The following is an 18172-nucleotide window of genomic DNA, read 5'->3' as shown; positions in this document are numbered from 1 at the left end:
GCGGCCTCGGGTTTCCATTTGCCGTGTTGCAGCTGTGGTCCAAATGACGCCAACGTCCACGTATCGTCTCATGCGCCAGAGTTTACACCTCTATCCGTACAAAATTCAAACGCGGCAACCCCTCAGCGCCGCTACCATTGCTGCACGAGAGACATTCGCTAACGATATAGTGCACAGGATTGATGACGGCGATATGCATGTGGGCAGCATTTGGTTTACTGACGAAGCTTATTTTTACCTGGACGGCTTCGTCAATAAACAGAACTGGCGCATATGGGGAACCGAAAAGCCCCATGTTGCAGTCCCATCGTCCCTGCATCCTCCAAAAGTACTTGTCTGGGCCGCCATTTCTTCCAAAGGAATAATTGGCCCATTTTTCAGATCCGAAACGATTACTGCATCACGCTATCTGGACATTCTTCTTGAATTTGTGGCGGTACAAACTGTCTTAGACGACACTGCGAACACCTCGTGGTTTATGCAAGATGGTGCCCGGCCACATCGCACGGCCGACGTCTTTAATTTCCTGAATGAATATTTCGATGATCGTGTGATTGCTTTGGGCTATCCGAAACATACAGGAGGCGGCGTGGATTGGCCTCCCTATTCGCCAGACATGAACCCCTGTGACTTCTTTCTGTGGGGACACTTGAAAAACCAGGTGTACCGCCAGAATCCAGAAACAATTGAACAGCTGAAGCAGTACATCTCATCTGCATGTGAAGCCATTCCGCCAGACACGTTGTCAAAGATTTCGGGTAATTTCATTCAGAGACTACGCCATATTATTGCTACGCATGGTGGATATGTGGAAAATATCGTACTATAGAGTTTCCCAGACCGCAGCGCCATCTGTTGTTGAAAATTGTAACTACTGTAATTTCGAAAGTTTGTCTGCCTGAAAATGTACTGTTGTCCCAAGCATATTGCAACAAACGGTGTATTTCTATCGCTGCTCGTTTAGTTTTTATTGCCGTTTCAAATATACCGGTCATTTTTGAAACACCCTGTATGTGCAGAAGAATAAGTTGCAATTCGAAATCGCAAGATGGTCGTACGGCACCTATGCTGAGCTTTATACAGGATGAAAGCTATTTATAGGGCATTTTATCAGCGGCGGGCGTATTGGGCCGAAGATGCTGCTGGTCGAAGTGCTTTCACTTGCTTTCTTTTTATTAAAGACGCGAACTCAGGTGTCTCATGCACTGCTGAGGTAGAGCGCAAGCTTCGAACAGAGCCTCTCGAATTTTCACCACCAACAAATGGAAACGTAATCTGTCGAAAAAATACATTTTCTAAGTAGGTCAAATTTCAGTGTTCGTCATACATTCATTAACAGGAATGGCGAGACATTCCACAGTTTCTACTACAGTAGCAGCGTTGCTTAAGTATCTGTAGCTTTCAACTGATCATCTCGAATCCTCAGAAACGGAAAAAGTTAACCAATATTAGGGTGCAAGACAACGTTTTTAGAAGGAAAATACAAATCCACAAGACAAACACTGGAACTCTAAAGCAGTTTTCGTGACATTTTAACACAAATTTAAAAAACTAACATCTCTTACTTAATATTCATTCTCTGAAATTTAATTTTCGTTACGTTTCATGTATGACAACGTTTTATGCTCAGATTGTACGTAGTATATGCGTTTCGGATTCCTTACTGTAGTGCAGAAACAGCTATAAAACACGGAGTAATCTTTAAAAAGTCGGGTATTCTTTTCCGCTGACATTTGCTTGGCTGTTATGCTTATATTGTTCGCGGTACTATTTCCTGTAATGATACACTCCAGTCACGGACACGAATAGGAAATGCATGCTTCCGGTATGTTACATTAAATACAAATCGGAACGAGAATTTGTTTTTTGACACAGTTATACATCATATTTTCGAAACGTTTCTAACGATTGTCTAAAGTTTAAAACATCGATACGACAATAATTTAACCACAGAAATTTCGACATCAGTTTTTATCAAAATTTGTCACACTTAAATCTATTCCGGCCTTTCAAAAAAATGGCTCTGAGCACTATGGGACTCAACTTCTGAGGTCATCAATCCCCTAGAACTTAGAACTACTTAAACCTAAGGACATCACACACATCCATGCCCGAGGCAAGATTCGAACCTGCGACCGTAGCGGTCGCGCGGTTCCAGACTGTAGCGCCTAGAAGCCCTCGGCCATAATATATGGTAATGCATGAATATTGTACTTACTGCACGCAGCCACTCTTCTCTTGTACGCTGCCAGTTACCTCTGCTGATTTCCATCAATCACACTCTACTAAATTACAGCATTTCTCACTTCAGAAAGAATCCTATTGATGTTTCACTCCCTTCCTGGATTGGAAACCACAGCCAGAAGCACAGAATTCTGGAAATATTCGACACAAAACTCAAAGAAAATACTCATACTTCCTACGTTACACAAACAATTTAACACATTCACGCCAGTGGGTACCATCTGTGGCTCACGCTAGATCCGCCCGTTCAGCTCATGCTCGGCCAATAAACCTACTAGCAATACAACTAGTGTATGTTTTATGACCCATCATCCAGGAACTAAGAACTCTTCAACGACAGCGATTTCGGAACAAATGAGATACAATAAACTGATGAGCCAAACCATTACGACCACCTGTTTAATATCTTCTTTGTCCGTCTTTGGAACGTAATACATAACTGATTCTGCGTATCAGGGATCTGACAGTTTGCTGGTAGGATTGCGGAGGTATGTGGCGTTAGATGTCTATGCACGGCTCGTGTAATTTGCGTAAGTAACGGGCCGCTGATTTGCGTATACGGTGATGGCGCCCGATAACGACCCACATGGGTTCCACATGACTAACATCAGTCGAATTTGATCCCCGAGACAACAACGTGAGTTCACTATAGATTCCTTAAACCACTGTTGCAAGCTGGTGGCTCCGTCACATGGGCAATGACACTGCTGAAAGATGACATCGCCGTCGGGGAAGACACTAGGCATGAAGGGATGCAGGTGGTTCGCAGCTGTCAGCGTGTCTTAGATCACTACCACAAGTCCCACTCAAGAGCAAAAGAATGTCCCCCACAGCATAATACTGGTCCCGCCAGCCTGCGTCCGTGGCGCGCTGCACGTTTCGAGCCACCGTTCACCTCGATGATAGCGTTTGTGAAGACGACAATCGACGTAATGAAGGAGAAATGTTTCCAGAATGAGATTTTCACTCTGCAGCGGAGTGTGCGCTGATATGAAACTTCCTGGCAGATTAAAACTGTGTGTCCGACCGAGACTCGAACTCGGGACCTTTGCCTTTCGGTGCTTCGGTAGCTCAGATGGTAGAGCACTTGCCCGCGAAAGGCAAAGGTCCCGAGTTCGAGTCTCAGTCGGGCACACAGTTTTAATCTGCCAGGAAGTTTCAAGGAGAAATGTGATTCACTCGAAAAGCCGACACGTTGCCATTGATCGACGGTCGAATCCCGATTGTCCCGTGCATACTGCAGTCGTAATTGATGATGTCATTGAGTCAACATGTGAACACATAGGGGTGGTCTGCTGCGGAACTCCATGTTCAACAATGTATAATGAGTGCTGTGCTCCAAACCACTTGTATGTGCGCCAGCATTGTGCTCTTTCGGCAGAGATGCCACAGATCACCGCCTCCGAACACGACTTTCTGTGAAGAGTGGTGGATGTCGATCCATTTAGCAAATACTGGTAGTTGCATAGGTCCTTGTATCGCTTTATGTAGATGCTCACGACAGTAGCACGCGACCATTCAACCAGATGCGCTGTTTTCGACATACTCGCTCATTGGCTAGCGTAATAATAATCTACCCTTTGTCAAAGTCGCTTATCTAATTGGATTTCTCTATTTGCAGCCCACATTTTCGCTAGAGTGATCGCCCGTCCACGTATGCTCCGCATACATACTTCTACCACTTCACTTGTCCGCAGGGGCATTAGGTGGCATTCAGTGTTGCGGTGGGCCAGGGTCATAATATTTTGGTTCATCAGTGTATAAATTGTGATTCATTCCGTGTAACTTCATTTTATGTAATCTCACATCGTTTTAAAAGAACGGATGTAGGGTACATTCAAAATAAAAGGTCAATATTAGAACAGTGGCCATGGACGTTTGAATACAACCACAAACCCATGCCAAGGAACAGTGAAAGTAACAGGAGAAGTAAAGTAATGAAGGAAAGAAACACAATTTTCAGTGCTGATGTGAACGTCTGAAAGATCCAGTACGCTGGAAAAAAATCATATTTCAGCCAATCTCGAATGGCAGAAGGTGGCAAGTGGTGAGGGAAAATAGGGCGATATTTTTCCTAGTCAGATCTTTACACTTTGTGTATTGTGGGAGCCGGGTAGTGCTGATGGCAGTGTCTTGGGAGCGCATCCCAGCTCTGCACTGGTGTCTTGTGAACACCACCTTGCACTGACTGTGGCACCTTGTGAGAGCCACTTACTTAGTGGTGGCCATAGTGTACTGTGAGTGCTGCATAGTGCTGTGGGCTGCCCAGCACTGACAGTGGCGTTTTAATGAGCGAGATCTACTGCTAGCCAAGTGTCTTGTGAGCCCCTTCTAGCTCTTGTCATGGTGTCTTGCGACAGCTGCCTAGCACTGGCCATAGCATCTTGTGAGTGCCTCATCAGGGTAGCCATGATGTATTCTGAGTGCCGCCTAGTGCTAATAACCACAGTGTCGTGTTACCACGTCCTAGCACTGGTCATAGTGCCTATGAGAGCTTCCTAGCCCTGACCATAGTGTCTTTTGAGTGTCTCATAATCATGGCCATGATGTCTTCTGAGTGCTGCCAAGCGCTACTAGCCACAGTGTCTTGTGAAAACTCCTAGCTCTGGTCATAGTGGAATATGAGAGCTGCCTAACACTGACCATAGTGTCTTGTGAGTCCCTCATCATGGTGGCCGCGATGTGACTGCCACCTAGCGCTACTAGCTGCAGTGTCCTGTGAACACCTAGCTCAGGTCATAGTGCCTTATGAAAGATGCCCACCACTGTCCACAGTGTCTTGTGAGTGCTTCTTCATGGTGGCCATGATGTCTTCTGAGTGCTGCCTAGTGCTAATAACCACAGTGTCTTGTTAACACCTCCTAGCTCTGATCATAGTGCCTATGAGAGGTTCCTATCCCTGACCATCGTGTCTTTTGAGTGTCTCATAATCATGGTCATGATGTCTTCTGAGTGCTGCCTAGCGCTACTAGCCACAGTGTCTTGTGAACACCTCCTAGCTCTGGTCATAGTGGAATATGAGAGCTGCCTAACACTGACCACAGTGTCTTGTGAGTCCCTCATCATGGTGGCCGCGATGTGACTGCCACCTAGCGCTACTAGCCGCAGTGTCCTGTGAACACCTAGCTCTGGTCATAGTGCCTTATGAAAGATGCCCACCACTGTCCGCAGTGTCTTGTGAGTGCTACTTCATGGTGGCCATGATGTCTTCTGAGTGCTGCCTAGTGCTAATAACCACAGTGTCTTGTTAACACCTCCTAGCTCTGATCATAGTGCCTATGAGAGGTTCCTATCCCTGACCATCGTGTCTTTTGAGTGTCTCATAATCATGGCCATGATGTCTTCTCAGTGCTGCCTAGCGCTACTAGCCACAGTGTCTTGTTAACACCTCCTAGCTCTGGTCATAATGGAATATGAGAGCTGCCTAACACTGACCACAGTGTCTTGTGAGTCCCTCGTCATGGTGGCCGCAACGTCTTGTGGCTGCTACCTAGTGCTACTAGCCGCAGTGTCCTGTGAACACCTAGCTCAGGTCATAGTGCCTTATGAAAGATGCCCACCACTGTCCGCAGTGTCTTGTGAGTGCTTCTTCATGGTGGCCATGATGTCTTCTGAGTGCTGCCTAGTGCTAATAACCACAGTGTCTTGTTAACACCTCCTAGCTCTGATCATAGTGCCTATGAGAGGTTCCTATCCCTGACCATCGTGTCTTTTGAGTGTCTCATAATCATGGCCATGATGTCTTCTCAGTGCTGCCTAGCGCTACTAGCCACAGTGTCTTGTGAACACCTCCTAGCTCTGGTCATAGTGGAATATGAGAGCTGCCTAACACTGACCATAGTGTATTGTGAGTCCCTCATCATGGTGGCCGCGATGTCTTGTGACTGCCACCTAGCGCTACTAGCCGCAGTGTCCTGTGAACACCTAGCTCTGGTCATAGTGCCTTATGAGAGATGCCCACCACTGACGACAGTGGCTTGTGAGTGCTTCTTCATGGTGGCCATGATGTCTTCTGAGTGCTGCCTAGTGCTAATAACCACAGTGTCTTGTTAACACCTCCTAGCTCTGATCATAGTGCCTATGAGAGCTTCCTAGCCCTGACCATAGTGTCTTTTGAGTGTCTCATAATCATGGTCATGATGTCTTCTGAGTGCTGCCTAGCGCTACTAGCCACAGTGTCTTGTGAACACCTCCTAGCTCTGGTCATAGTGGAATATGAGAGCTGCCTAATACTGACCACAGTGTCGTGTGAGTCCCTCGTCATGGTGGCCGCAACGTCTTGTGGCTGCTACCTAGTGCTACTAGCCGCAGTGTCCTGTGAACACCTAGCTCTGGTCATAGAGCCTTATGAGAGATGCCCACCACTGACCACAGTGTCTTCTGTGGGCCTCACCATGCTGGCCATGATGTCTTGTGAGTGCTGCCCAGTGTCTTGTGGGCACCTCCTAGCTCTGGCCATGGTGTCTTGTGACGTTCCAGCATTGACACCAGCATCTTGTGAGCACTGCCTAATGTTGGCCACAGTTTCTTCTGTGTACCTCTTCGCGCTGGCCACTGATATCTTTTAAGTGCAGGCTATTGCTGGCCTTGTTATCTTTTGAGCACTGCGCAGCACTGGCTGTAGTGTGTTTTGAACGCGACCTGGGGCTGTACACAGTCTCTTTTGAGTGCTGCCTACAGCTTCCCACGGTGTCTTATTGACGCTATCTACTGCTGGCTGCAGTTAATGAGCACCACATTTGCTGACCATGTTATCTTGTGAATACCAACTAGAGCTGGTCACTGTGTCTCGTGAGTGCTGCATAGTGCAGGCTGCAGTGATTGCGGCGTCTGTGTGATCTCCGTACTCGTGTCCAGTAGATTAGATTAGATGGATCATGAATACGATATTTCGTAATGATGTGGAACGAGTCAAATTTTCCAATACATGACATAATTAAGTTAATTTAACAACATACTTAAGTTAATATAACAACTTTTTCATTTTTTGTGTTTTTTATTTTTATTTTTTTATTTTTTTATTAATATTTTTTTTAATTTATATCTAAAAATTCCTCTATGGAGTAGAAGGAGTTGTCAGTCAGAAATTCTTTTAATTTCTTCTTAAATACTTGTTGGTTATCTGTCAGACTTTTGATACTATTTGGTAAGTGACCAAAGACTTTAGTGCCAGTATAATTCACCCCTTTCTGTGCCAAAGTTAGATTTTATCTTGAATAGTGAAGATCATCCTTTCTCCTAGTATTGTAGTTATGCACACTGCTATTACTTTTGAATTGGGTTTGGTTGTTAATAACAAATTTCATAACAGAGTATATATACTGAGAAGCTACTGTGAATATCCCTAGATCCTTAAATAAATGTCTGCAGGATGATCTTGGGTGGACTCCAGCTATTATTCTGATTACACGCTTTTGTGCAATAAATACTTTATTCCTCAGTGATGAATTACCCCAAAATATGATGTCATATGAAAGCAACGAGTGAAAATAGGCGTAGTAAGCTAATATACTAAGATGTTTATCACCAAAATTTGCAATGACCCTTATTTCATAAGTAGCTGAACTCAAACGTTTCAGCAGATCATCAATGTGTTTCTTCCAATTTAATCTCTCATCAATGGATACACCTAAAAATTTGGAATATTCTACCTTAGCTATATGCTTCTGATTAAGGTCGATATTTATTAAGGGCGTCATACCATTCACTGTATGGAAATGTATGTACTGTGTCTTATCAAAATTCAGTGAGAGTCCGTTTACAAGGAACCACTTAGTAATTTTCTGAAAGACAATTTTGACGATTTCATCAGTTAATTCTTGTTTGTCAGGTGTGATTACTATACTTGTATCATCAGCAAAGAGAACTAACTTTGCTTCTTCATGAATATAGAATGGCAAGTCATTAATATATATTAAGAACAACAAAGGACCCAAGGCTGACCCTTGTGGAACCCCATTCTTGATAGTTCCCCAGTTTGAGGAATGTGCTGATCTTTGCATATTATGAGAACTACTTATTTCAACTTTCTGCACTCTTCCAGTTAGGTACGAATTAAACCATTTGTGCACTTTCCCACTCATGCCACAATACTTGAGCTTGTCTAGCAGAATTTCATGATTTACACAATCAAAAGCCTTTGAGAGATCACAAAAAATCCCAATGGGTGGTGTTCGGTTATTCAGATCATTCAAAATTTGATTGGTGAAAGCATATATGGCATTTTCTGTTGAAAAACCTTTCTGGAAACCAGTTCAAAACATAAGTTCATGTTCGTGCGCGATAAGAGAGTTTTCACTACTGCAGTTTAGTGAACTGTTGACATATCCCAATATCAGCCGTGTAACTGAAGTGATTGGTTCTGCAGTGATTCCAACGTACAAGGAGCCGATGCCGGGTTGGGTGGACAACACGAACGGCCCCGTCGGAGTGCTCCTGGCCGCCGGCAAGGGCCTGCTGCGCTGCGCCATCGGCGACCCAGACGTCAACGGCGACCTCATCCCCGTCGACTGCACTGCTAATGCCATCATCGCTCTCGTCTGGCATTTCGCCCAAACCAAGTAAGTATTACAACATATTTTTAATTTGCTTTTAGCCCATCTGACTTAACATTAACAGCCACTCAGCCATTCACCACACGCCAATATCATTCTTTCATTCTGCAGCAAAATGTGCGCTGTTCACCAAGAGCAGGCATTGTCTGCAGGGGCAGCGACTGTTAAATCTAAGTTTTCGAAAACAGCCACAAGTCATACTTTGTATTTTTTTATTAAAACCAGTTTCGCTCTTCAAATGAGCAAGAGCATCATCAAAATATACAGTTTAAAGTTGTCTGACAGCATTCAAGATTGATTATACAGTTGGCTGACAGCTCTAAGATTAATTAGGCTATATTATAGCACTTAAACATACATTTAAAGTACAGTAGTAAATGATGACATTGACAGCGCTGTCAGTGTCAATGTCATCATTTACTACAGTAGTTTAAACGTAATTTAAACGTAAATACAGCCAAATTAATCTTTCGATCTGTCAGCCAACTGTAAAGGCAATCTTTAACGCTGTCAGCCAACTTTAAATTGTATATTCTGATGACGCTCTTGTTCATTTGAAGAGCGAAACCGGTCATAACGAAAAATACAAAGTACGGCTTGTGGCTGTTTTCGAAAACCAAGTGCACTGTTGTCCACAGCTCGTGGTCGTGCGGTAGCGTTCTCGCTTCCCGCGCCCGGGTTCCCGGGTTCGATTCCCGGCGGAGTCAGGGATTTTCTCTGCCTCGTGATGACTGGGTGTTGTGTGCTGTCCTTAGGTTAGTTAGGTCTAAGTAGTTCTAAGTTCTAGGGGACTGATGACCACAGATGTTAAGTCCCATAGTGCTCAGAGCCAAGTGCACTGTTCCTGGCAGACTAACACTGTGTGCTGGGTGGAACTCGAACTCAGAATCGTGCCTTTTGTATGATGACGATGATCATGATGTTTAGTTTGGGGGGCGCTCAATTGTGCGGTCATCAGCGCCCGTACAAAGTCCCAATTTTTACACGGTCCAATTTTTAACTCAATCCAATCTAGCAACTGTTTCGAATGATGATGATGAAATGATGACAACAACACCAACATCCAGTCCCCAGGCAGAGAAAATCCTCAACCCGGCCGGGAATCGAACCCAGGACCCCGTGATCCAGTGCCTTATGTAGGCAATGACCTTGCTGACTGAGCTATCCAGTCGTGACTTACAACCAGCCCCCACAACTTTATTTCTGCTAGTTCCTCTCCCCTGCTGTGTATGACTTCGTACACAACTGTAGGTAGATGTGGGCTACAAAGTGGTGCGACAGCTGTCGCCATAGGAAAGCTGTAGAGGAGCAGAAATGATCGGCGAACGATTTAACACATTAAACAGAAGATTTACTTAACTTGTATCTCTCCAAGTGTTGTAAATAATATAGCAAGAAATTGAGTGCAGCTATCATAATATCATCAAGGTAGGGGCTTGCTGTACTGAAGCGCTATCGATGGTGTTGGAGCCACAAATAGCCGGGGTCTACATAGCATCACATAGTGAAGTGGGTCTGAACATGAGTGGGACTGTGAGGCTGCCACTGGCTGTCCTGTGTTGAGGCAGCAGAGGGCGCTCACGGTACAGAGCCACTGGCTTATCAGTGGTGCTCCATTGGCTCTGCTGGATCCTGCATCACTGCTATAGACATCTGATGGAAACTTGCTGTTCTGCTGAAAACGATGATACCTGTTGGGTAGTGTGGGTACGTGATACCACATCCCCCGCTTTCTAGTCTTCACACACGTGTGTGATGGTAAGGAGGTTACCAGATGGTGGTAGTTGGGCCGAGGAATACATGTTGCCGTCCCTATGAAATTAATTCAGATGCAGTGAGAATGATAATCAGACTGTGCACAACAGTGCACTGTACAAATAAGTTCCAAAAAGCCGCACACAAAAATTAGATTTTTCTGGATATATCTCAGGCTCTTTTGATCATAGAGACAAAGAGTCCAGTGTTTCAGATGGCCGTTGGCCTAGCGATATTTTACGTAACTATTGGAAGAACGTGCATTCTGTTGCTGTCCTATAGTGCAGTGCCAAATCTTAAATATTACACACTTCCTTCAGCCTGGGGAAACTGAGCAGCTCAGTTCTTTATTTGCATTAGGTGTGGTCTAGCGTGGACTTGAAATGGCTAGGAAAAATATAATTTACTTACGAGCAATTTCTGATAAAACCGCAAAAAAACATCACTTTTGGGTACCAAAAGTACCAGTTGTGGTTGCGGCCATTTCTATAATTCCCATTCAGGACAAACTGTAAGAATTTTTTATGTTTGCTCATAAGATGATGGCCTCAGTTGAAAATTTTTTCGATATCATTATCCGTTAGCGAGATATATACGTCAGATGTTACCGTACATATGCATGTAACATATGCAAGTAATATAATGTCCGAGACATAAATGTACAGGGTGTCCACAAGTGAAGTTCCAATTTCAAAACGCTGTAAAAAGAGAACCACTGCTCAGAACGACGTCAAATTTGAATAGCGGATTACTGGCACAGGCGAAACAAATTTAACGAAAATTTTACCCATTGATGGCGTCGGAAGGTGGAAACCAACAGACTCGCAGTGCACGGCTGTTCCTCAGTTTCCATCCGAGACGCTGAACATGGCTGTCTCCATGAAGCCTTGCAGACAAACAAAAATTACGCGAAGCGAAATGTAGTGTGAAGAGAGCTATGCGAGAGGCGTTCAATGAATTCGAAAGTAAAGTTCTATGTACTGACTTGGCAGAAAATCCTAAGAAATTTTGGTCTTATGTCAAAGCGGTAGGTGGATCAAAACAAAATGTCCAGGCACTCTGTGACCAAAATGGTACTGAAACAGAGGATAACAGACTAAAGGCCGAAATACTAAATGTCTTTTTCCAAAGTTGTTTCACAGAGGAAGATTGCACTGTAGTTCCTTCTCTAGATTGTCGCACAGATGACAAAATGGTAGATATCGAAATAGACGACAGAGGGATAGAGAAACAATTAAAATCGCTCAAAAGAGGAAAGGCCTCTGGACCTGATGGGATACCAGTTCAATTTTACACAGAGTACGCGAAGGAACTTGCCCCCCTTCTTGCAGCGGTGTACCGTAGGTCTCTAGAAGAGCGTAGCGTTCCAAAGGATTGGAAAAGGGCACAGGTCATCCCCGTTTTCAAGAAGGGAAGTCGAACAGATGTGCAGAACTATAGACCTATATCTCTAACGTCGATCAGTTGTAGAATTTTGGAACACGTATTGTGTTCGAGTATAATGACTTTTCTGGAGACTAGAAATCTACTCTGTAGGAATCAGCATGGATTTCGAAAAAGACGGTCATGTGAAACCCAGCTCGCGCTATTCGTCCACGAGACTCAGAGGGCCATAGACACGGGTTCACAGGTAGATGCCGTGTTTCTTGACTTCCGCAAGGCGTTCGATACAGTTCCCCACAGTCGTTTATTGAACAAAGTAAGAGCATATGGACTATCAGACCAATTGTGTGATTGGATTGAGGAGTTCCTAGATAACAGGACGCAGCATGTTATTCTCAATGGAGAGAAGTCTTCCGAAGTAAGAGTAATTTCAGGTGTGCCGCAGGGGAGTGTCATAGGACCGTTGCTATTCACAATATACATAAATGACCTGGTGGATGACATCGGAAGTTCACTGAGGCTTTTTGCAGATGATGCTGTGGTGTATCGAGAGGTTGTAACAATGGAAAATTGTACTGAAATGCAGGAGGATCTGCAGCGAATTGACGCATGGTGCAGGGAATGGCAACTGAATCTCAATGTAGACAAGTGTAATGTGCTGCGAATACACAGAAAGATAGATCCTTTATCATTTAGCTACAAAATAGCAGGTCAGCAACTGGAAGCAGTTAATACCATAAATTATCTGGGAGTACGCATTAGGAGTGATTTAAAATGGAATGATCATATAATGTTGATTGTCGGTAAAGCAGATGCCAGACTGAGATTCATTGGAAGAATCCTAAGGAAATGCAATCCGAAAACAAAGGAAGTAGGTTACAGTACGCTTGTTCGCCCACTGCTTGAATACTGCTCAGCAGTGTGGGATCCGTACCAGATAGGGTTGATACAAGACATAGAGAAGATCCAACGGAGAGCAGCGCGCTTCGTTACAGGATCATTTAGTAATCGCGAAAGCGTTACGGAGATGATAGATAAACTCCAGTGGAAGACTCTGCAGGAGAGACGCTCAGTAGCTCGGTACGGGCTTTTGTCAAAGTTTCGAGAACATACCTTCACCGAAGAGTCAAGCAGTATATTGCTCCCTCCTACGTATATCTCGCGAAGAGACCATGAGGATAAAATCAGAGAGATTAGAGCCCACAGAGAGGCATACCGACAATCCTTCTTTCCACGAACAATACGAGACTGGAATAGAAGGGAGAACCGATAGAGGTACTGAAGGTACCCTCCGCCACACACCGTCAGGTGGCTTGCGGAGTATGGATGTAGATGTAGATGTAGAAGGATCGCCCTGTTAGTAAAGCTAGAATAGTGACTGTAGGCCAGTAGTCCTGCAGAAGTTCTGGACAATCGAGGGTATGAGAAAAGGCATTGGTCCGATGTCTGCCAAGTATCTGGAGAAAATAATTACAGAATTCGAAAAGACAGATTCTTTTCAAGTGCAGTGTGGCCAAGGGAGGAAAGTAGTTGGTCCGACATCTGTTGAAGATGTGGCCACAGCATTGCAGGAAGTGTTGAGCGGTGGTGTGCAATCATGCAGTACATGGGGAATTGCCTGAACGTTGAACATGCCTGCGAGCACAGTGCATAAAATCCTACAAAACATCCTACATTGCTATCTGTACAACATCAACCATGTTCAGGTGTTGTTTAGTGCTGATCTACCAACAAGAAAAACGATCACTCGGGAATTTCTTACTCGTGCGGAAATGAACAACGAATGACCATGGAACGTTCTACGGGCAGATGAAGCACATTTCCATCTCCAAGGACATGTGAATGCGAAGAATTGCAGAATAATTGTGTGATTTTGGCTGATGGTGTCGTTTATTGTAAGGCCGTATTTTTTCTTGGGGAGAGTCCTGCGGGTCCTGTTGCCTGTACCTTCATTGGTAATGGCTACGAGTGAATTTTGCACACCGACATCGTTTAAACCCTCCAATAGTTTGGATATGTGGGCTGCTGCAGGGGCATTTAGGATATGCTGGAATTATCAGCCGTCATTTCCCTACAGCCTGGCCGTCCAGGTAACCTGATCTTTACCCGTGTAACTGGCTCTGGGTTTATCGGAAAGATATGGTGTTGAGTCCTCCAGTTATGCAGTTACGAATGTAGCTCAATTGAAGGCAAGCATTGTGCAATGCATTCTTAACGTGACCCCCGAGACACACTGACCTGTTGTGGAACATGCTGTTTCTCGATCTCAACTTGTCGCAGAAAGCAGTGGACAGCATACTGAATATGTTCTGTGCATATTCCTTTTTATGCGGTTTTTGGCAACGGGACATTGAAAAACCAATGTCCTTTTGCTTTTTATGCTGTTTTTGGCCCAAAGACAATTAAAACTGGTGTCATTGTGTTCTTTATGCGATATTTGGGCTTAGAAGAATTAAAAATCCATTTTTTTCCATCCGATGTGGTAAGATTTTGCTGTGATGGATGGGCTTATCTAGCTACCAGTGTTACAACTACTGGCTGCTAAACTTGTGCACACGTACACACTGAACATTGCAGATGATGTAATGTGAGACTCAAACCACAGCCGTCATACTACGGCTCATGTCATCTGTATCCCCTCATTTACATTGAAACACAAATTGGTAAAATTTTCGTTAATTTGTTTTTGTTCCATGACGTTTCCCCCTGCGTCAATAATATGCTGTTAAAATTTGACGTAATTCGAAGGAGTTGTTCTCTTTCTGCAGCGTTCTGAAACAGGAACATTATGGACACCCTGTAGTTTTCAACTAACGCAGCGAACACATGGAAAGTGTTGTGGGGACATCACAGGTTTCTGAGGTCACCAAACTATTTTTGTAGTCGCTATTTTTAGTGTACCATAGGTGTAGCCTAAAAATTTTGTGCGTTTTTATGTGAAGTACTGTATCGTGAACTTGCGTTGCCTGGAGAACTGTTTTGTGTTAACTTTATATTTTGTGCACTTACTTGTTTTTTATGTGTGTCAAAGTACGTAAATGTGTCGAAGTATATACAGGGTGACAATTATTGAATAAAACAGTCATAACTTCTGAAAGGTTTGCGTTAGGAAGTTCAAACTGCAGCGGGATATGATGAGAATTAGTATACGCATGAATGGTCTGGTTTAGCGAAAAAGTCCACTTTCATTTGGATGGGTTCGTCAGTAAGCATAACTGGCGCATTTGGGGGACTGAGAATCCGCATTTCGCCATCGAGAAGTCTCTTCACCCTCAACATGTGACTGTGTGGTGTGCAGTGTCCAGTCACATAATAATCGGTGCGATACTCCTTGATGGCACGGTGACTATCGGACGTTACGTGAACGTTATTTCATCCCCATTATCCAAAGTGATTCTGATTTCGGCAAGGTGTACTTCGTGCAAAACAGAACTCAACCCCATCGGAGCGGGAGAGTGTTTGATGTCCTGGAGGAGCACTTTGGGGACCGCATTCTGGCTCTGGGGTACCCAGAGGCCACTGGCATGGGCCTCGATAGGCCGCCATATCCTCCGGATCTGAGCACATGCGACTCCTTTTATGTGGGTCATATTAGAGACAAGGTGTACAGGAATAGCCTCAAAACCATTTCTGAGCTGAAAACAGCCATTCAGGATTGTCATCGACAGCATCGATGCTCCGACACTTCAGCGGGTCATGCAGAATTTCGCTATTCGTCTGCACCACATCATCGCCAATGATGGCAGGCACGCGCGTGATTAGCTGAGCGGTCTAGGGCGCTGCAATCATGGACTGTGCGGCTGGTCCCGGCGGAGGTTCGAGGCCTCCCTCGGGCATGGGCGTGTGTGTTTGTCCTTAGGATAATTTAGGTTAAGTAGTGTGTAAGCTTAGGGACTTATGACCTTAGCAGTTAAGTCCCATAAGATTTCATACACATTTGAACCATTTGATGGCAGGCATATCGAACGTGTCATAACCTAAACGCGAATATTTGTGGTGACGTTTACATGTTGAATAAAGTGGACAACGAGGACAACGAGGTGCTGGTGGCTTTTTAACTTGTCCTTAGGATAATTTAGGTTAAGTAGTGTGTAAGCTTAGGGACTTATGACCTTAGCAGTTAAGTCCCATAAGATTTCATACACATTTGAACCATTTGATGGCAGGCATATCGAACGTGTCATAACCTAAATGCGAATATTTGTGGTGACGTTTACATGTTGAATAAAGTGGACAACGAGGACAACGAGGTGCTGGTGGCTTTTTAACTTGTCCTTAGGATAATTTAGGTTAAGTAGTGTATAAGCTTAGGGACTTATGACCTTAGCAGTTAAGTCCCATAAGATTTCATACACATTTGAACCATTTGATGGCAGGCATATCGAACGTGTCATAACCTAAACGCGAATATTTGTGGTGACGTTTACATGTTGAATAAAGTGGACAACGAGGACAACGAGGTGCTGGTGGCTTTTTAACTTGTCCTTAGGATAATTTAGGTTAAGTAGTGTATAAGCTTAGGGACTTATGACCTTAGCAGTTAAGTCCCATAAGATTTCATACACATTTGAACCATTTGATGGCAGGCATATCGAACGTGTCATAACCTAAATGCGAATATTTGTGGTGACGTTTACATGTTGAATAAAGTGGACAACGAGGACAACGAGGTGCTGGTGGCTTTTTAACTTGTCCTTAGGATAATTTAGGATAAGTAGTGTGTAATCTTAGGGACTTATGACCTTAGCAGTTAAGTCCCATAAGATTTCATACACATTGAACCATTTGATAGCAGGCATATCGAACGTGTCATAACCTAAACGCGAATATTTGTGGTGACGTTTACATGTTGAATAAAGTGGCGCACAGCACTGTTTATGTCTAATTTACGTTGGGTTTTTTCATGTAGTTCAATAATTGTCGCCCTGTAAATAAACTGTCAAACTTAATACTGACTGACCGTTTTATGTAAACTGTTGTGGACTGACAAGACAGCCAGTCCACAGTGACGGGTAACCGAAAGGCACGCGTTTACACACGCCGGCTGGCGTTATGTCTGAAACAGGATACGTAATGAATGCTATCAAGAAAAGTACGTAGCTTCTGGAATACTTAACTTTAATCCATCATTTGTATACAGCATTCTGGATGATACAAGTGAGACTCTCTCTAGATATGGTTAATGGCGCCTTGCTAGGTCGTAGCCATGGACTTAGCTGAAGGCTATTTTAACTATCTCTCGGCAAATGAGAGAAAGGCTTCGTCAGTGTAGTCGCTAGCAAGGTCTTCGTACAACTGGGGCGAGTGCTAGTACGTCTCTCTGGACCTGCCGTGTGGTGGCGCTCGGTCTGCAATTACTGACAGTGGCGACACGCGGGTCCGACATGTACTAACGGACCGCGGCCGATTTAAAGCTACCACCTAGCAAGTGTGGTGTTTGGCGGTGACACCACATAAACAGCACACCAAGAAGTACTGTATGAAGGAATAAAACTCAAAGCAAACTCCGTCCAAACAGGCCTCAGAAGGCCCAACGGTACTGACAGACCGACGTGTTGTCCTCAGCCGCTGGCGTCACTGGATACGGATATGGAGAGGCCCGTGGCCAGCACACCGCTCACCTGGCCATTGTCAGTTTCAGTGAATCAACGGCATAAATAGAGTGCAAAGGACGGGGTGTGTGGCAAGGGAAAGTGATGGGATCGCCACATGGAAAATCCTCACTTGTTGCCACAATGGCGTCGATCGAGAAGGACAACGAGGTGCTGGTGGCTTTTTAGCTTGCCCATTCAAATTTGCCCGTCGAACAGCTCTCCCAACACTTTGTTCAGGATACCAACTCAAGTGGGGATGACCTGAAAGAACCAACCCTGACTGTTACCCTGGCCAGGACAAGGGCAAACCCCTCCTCACATTGGCAAGCGGATGCACCCTGTGTGCTGTAGTCTTGGCGCTAGCCTGCAGGGAAACCTGACATACCTACAGCTAATGTTCAAAGTTGGTGACCTTCCTCTCTCATTCAGACTTTTCAAGTATCTGTCATCCCCTTATTTCCAACTTCATTGTTGAAATGTGCCACTAGTGTAGAACGATTTAGTAGGGTGATTAGCTCTTGAGGCAGTTTAATATTTTTAAATTTAATGGACTGATTAAATTCCATACTCGAGAGGAAAACCATTTAAATGCATTATTTCACATAAATAGTTTCATTATATGCTACCCATTCATTCCTCCAC

At 44.4% G+C, this 18172-nt stretch overlaps 1 protein-coding gene across 2 annotated transcripts in view; it reads left to right on the top strand.

The window, feature by feature from the left end:
- LOC126100488 (fatty acyl-CoA reductase 1-like) overlaps window positions 1-18172 on the top strand; it is a 149382-nt gene that overhangs the window by 78085 nt on the left and 53125 nt on the right. For both annotated transcript variants that reach the window (XM_049911096.1, XM_049911095.1), the window contains exon 6: window positions 8612-8804. In XM_049911096.1, coding sequence (XP_049767053.1) covers window positions 8612-8804 — 193 coding nt within the window. The remainder of the gene's footprint in view (window positions 1-8611; window positions 8805-18172) is intronic.

Source organism: Schistocerca cancellata, chromosome 9 (assembly GCF_023864275.1).
Source record: "Schistocerca cancellata isolate TAMUIC-IGC-003103 chromosome 9, iqSchCanc2.1, whole genome shotgun sequence".
NCBI classification, from domain to species: domain Eukaryota; kingdom Metazoa; phylum Arthropoda; class Insecta; order Orthoptera; family Acrididae; genus Schistocerca; species Schistocerca cancellata.
This window is presented reverse-complemented; position numbering and strand designations above follow the sequence as displayed.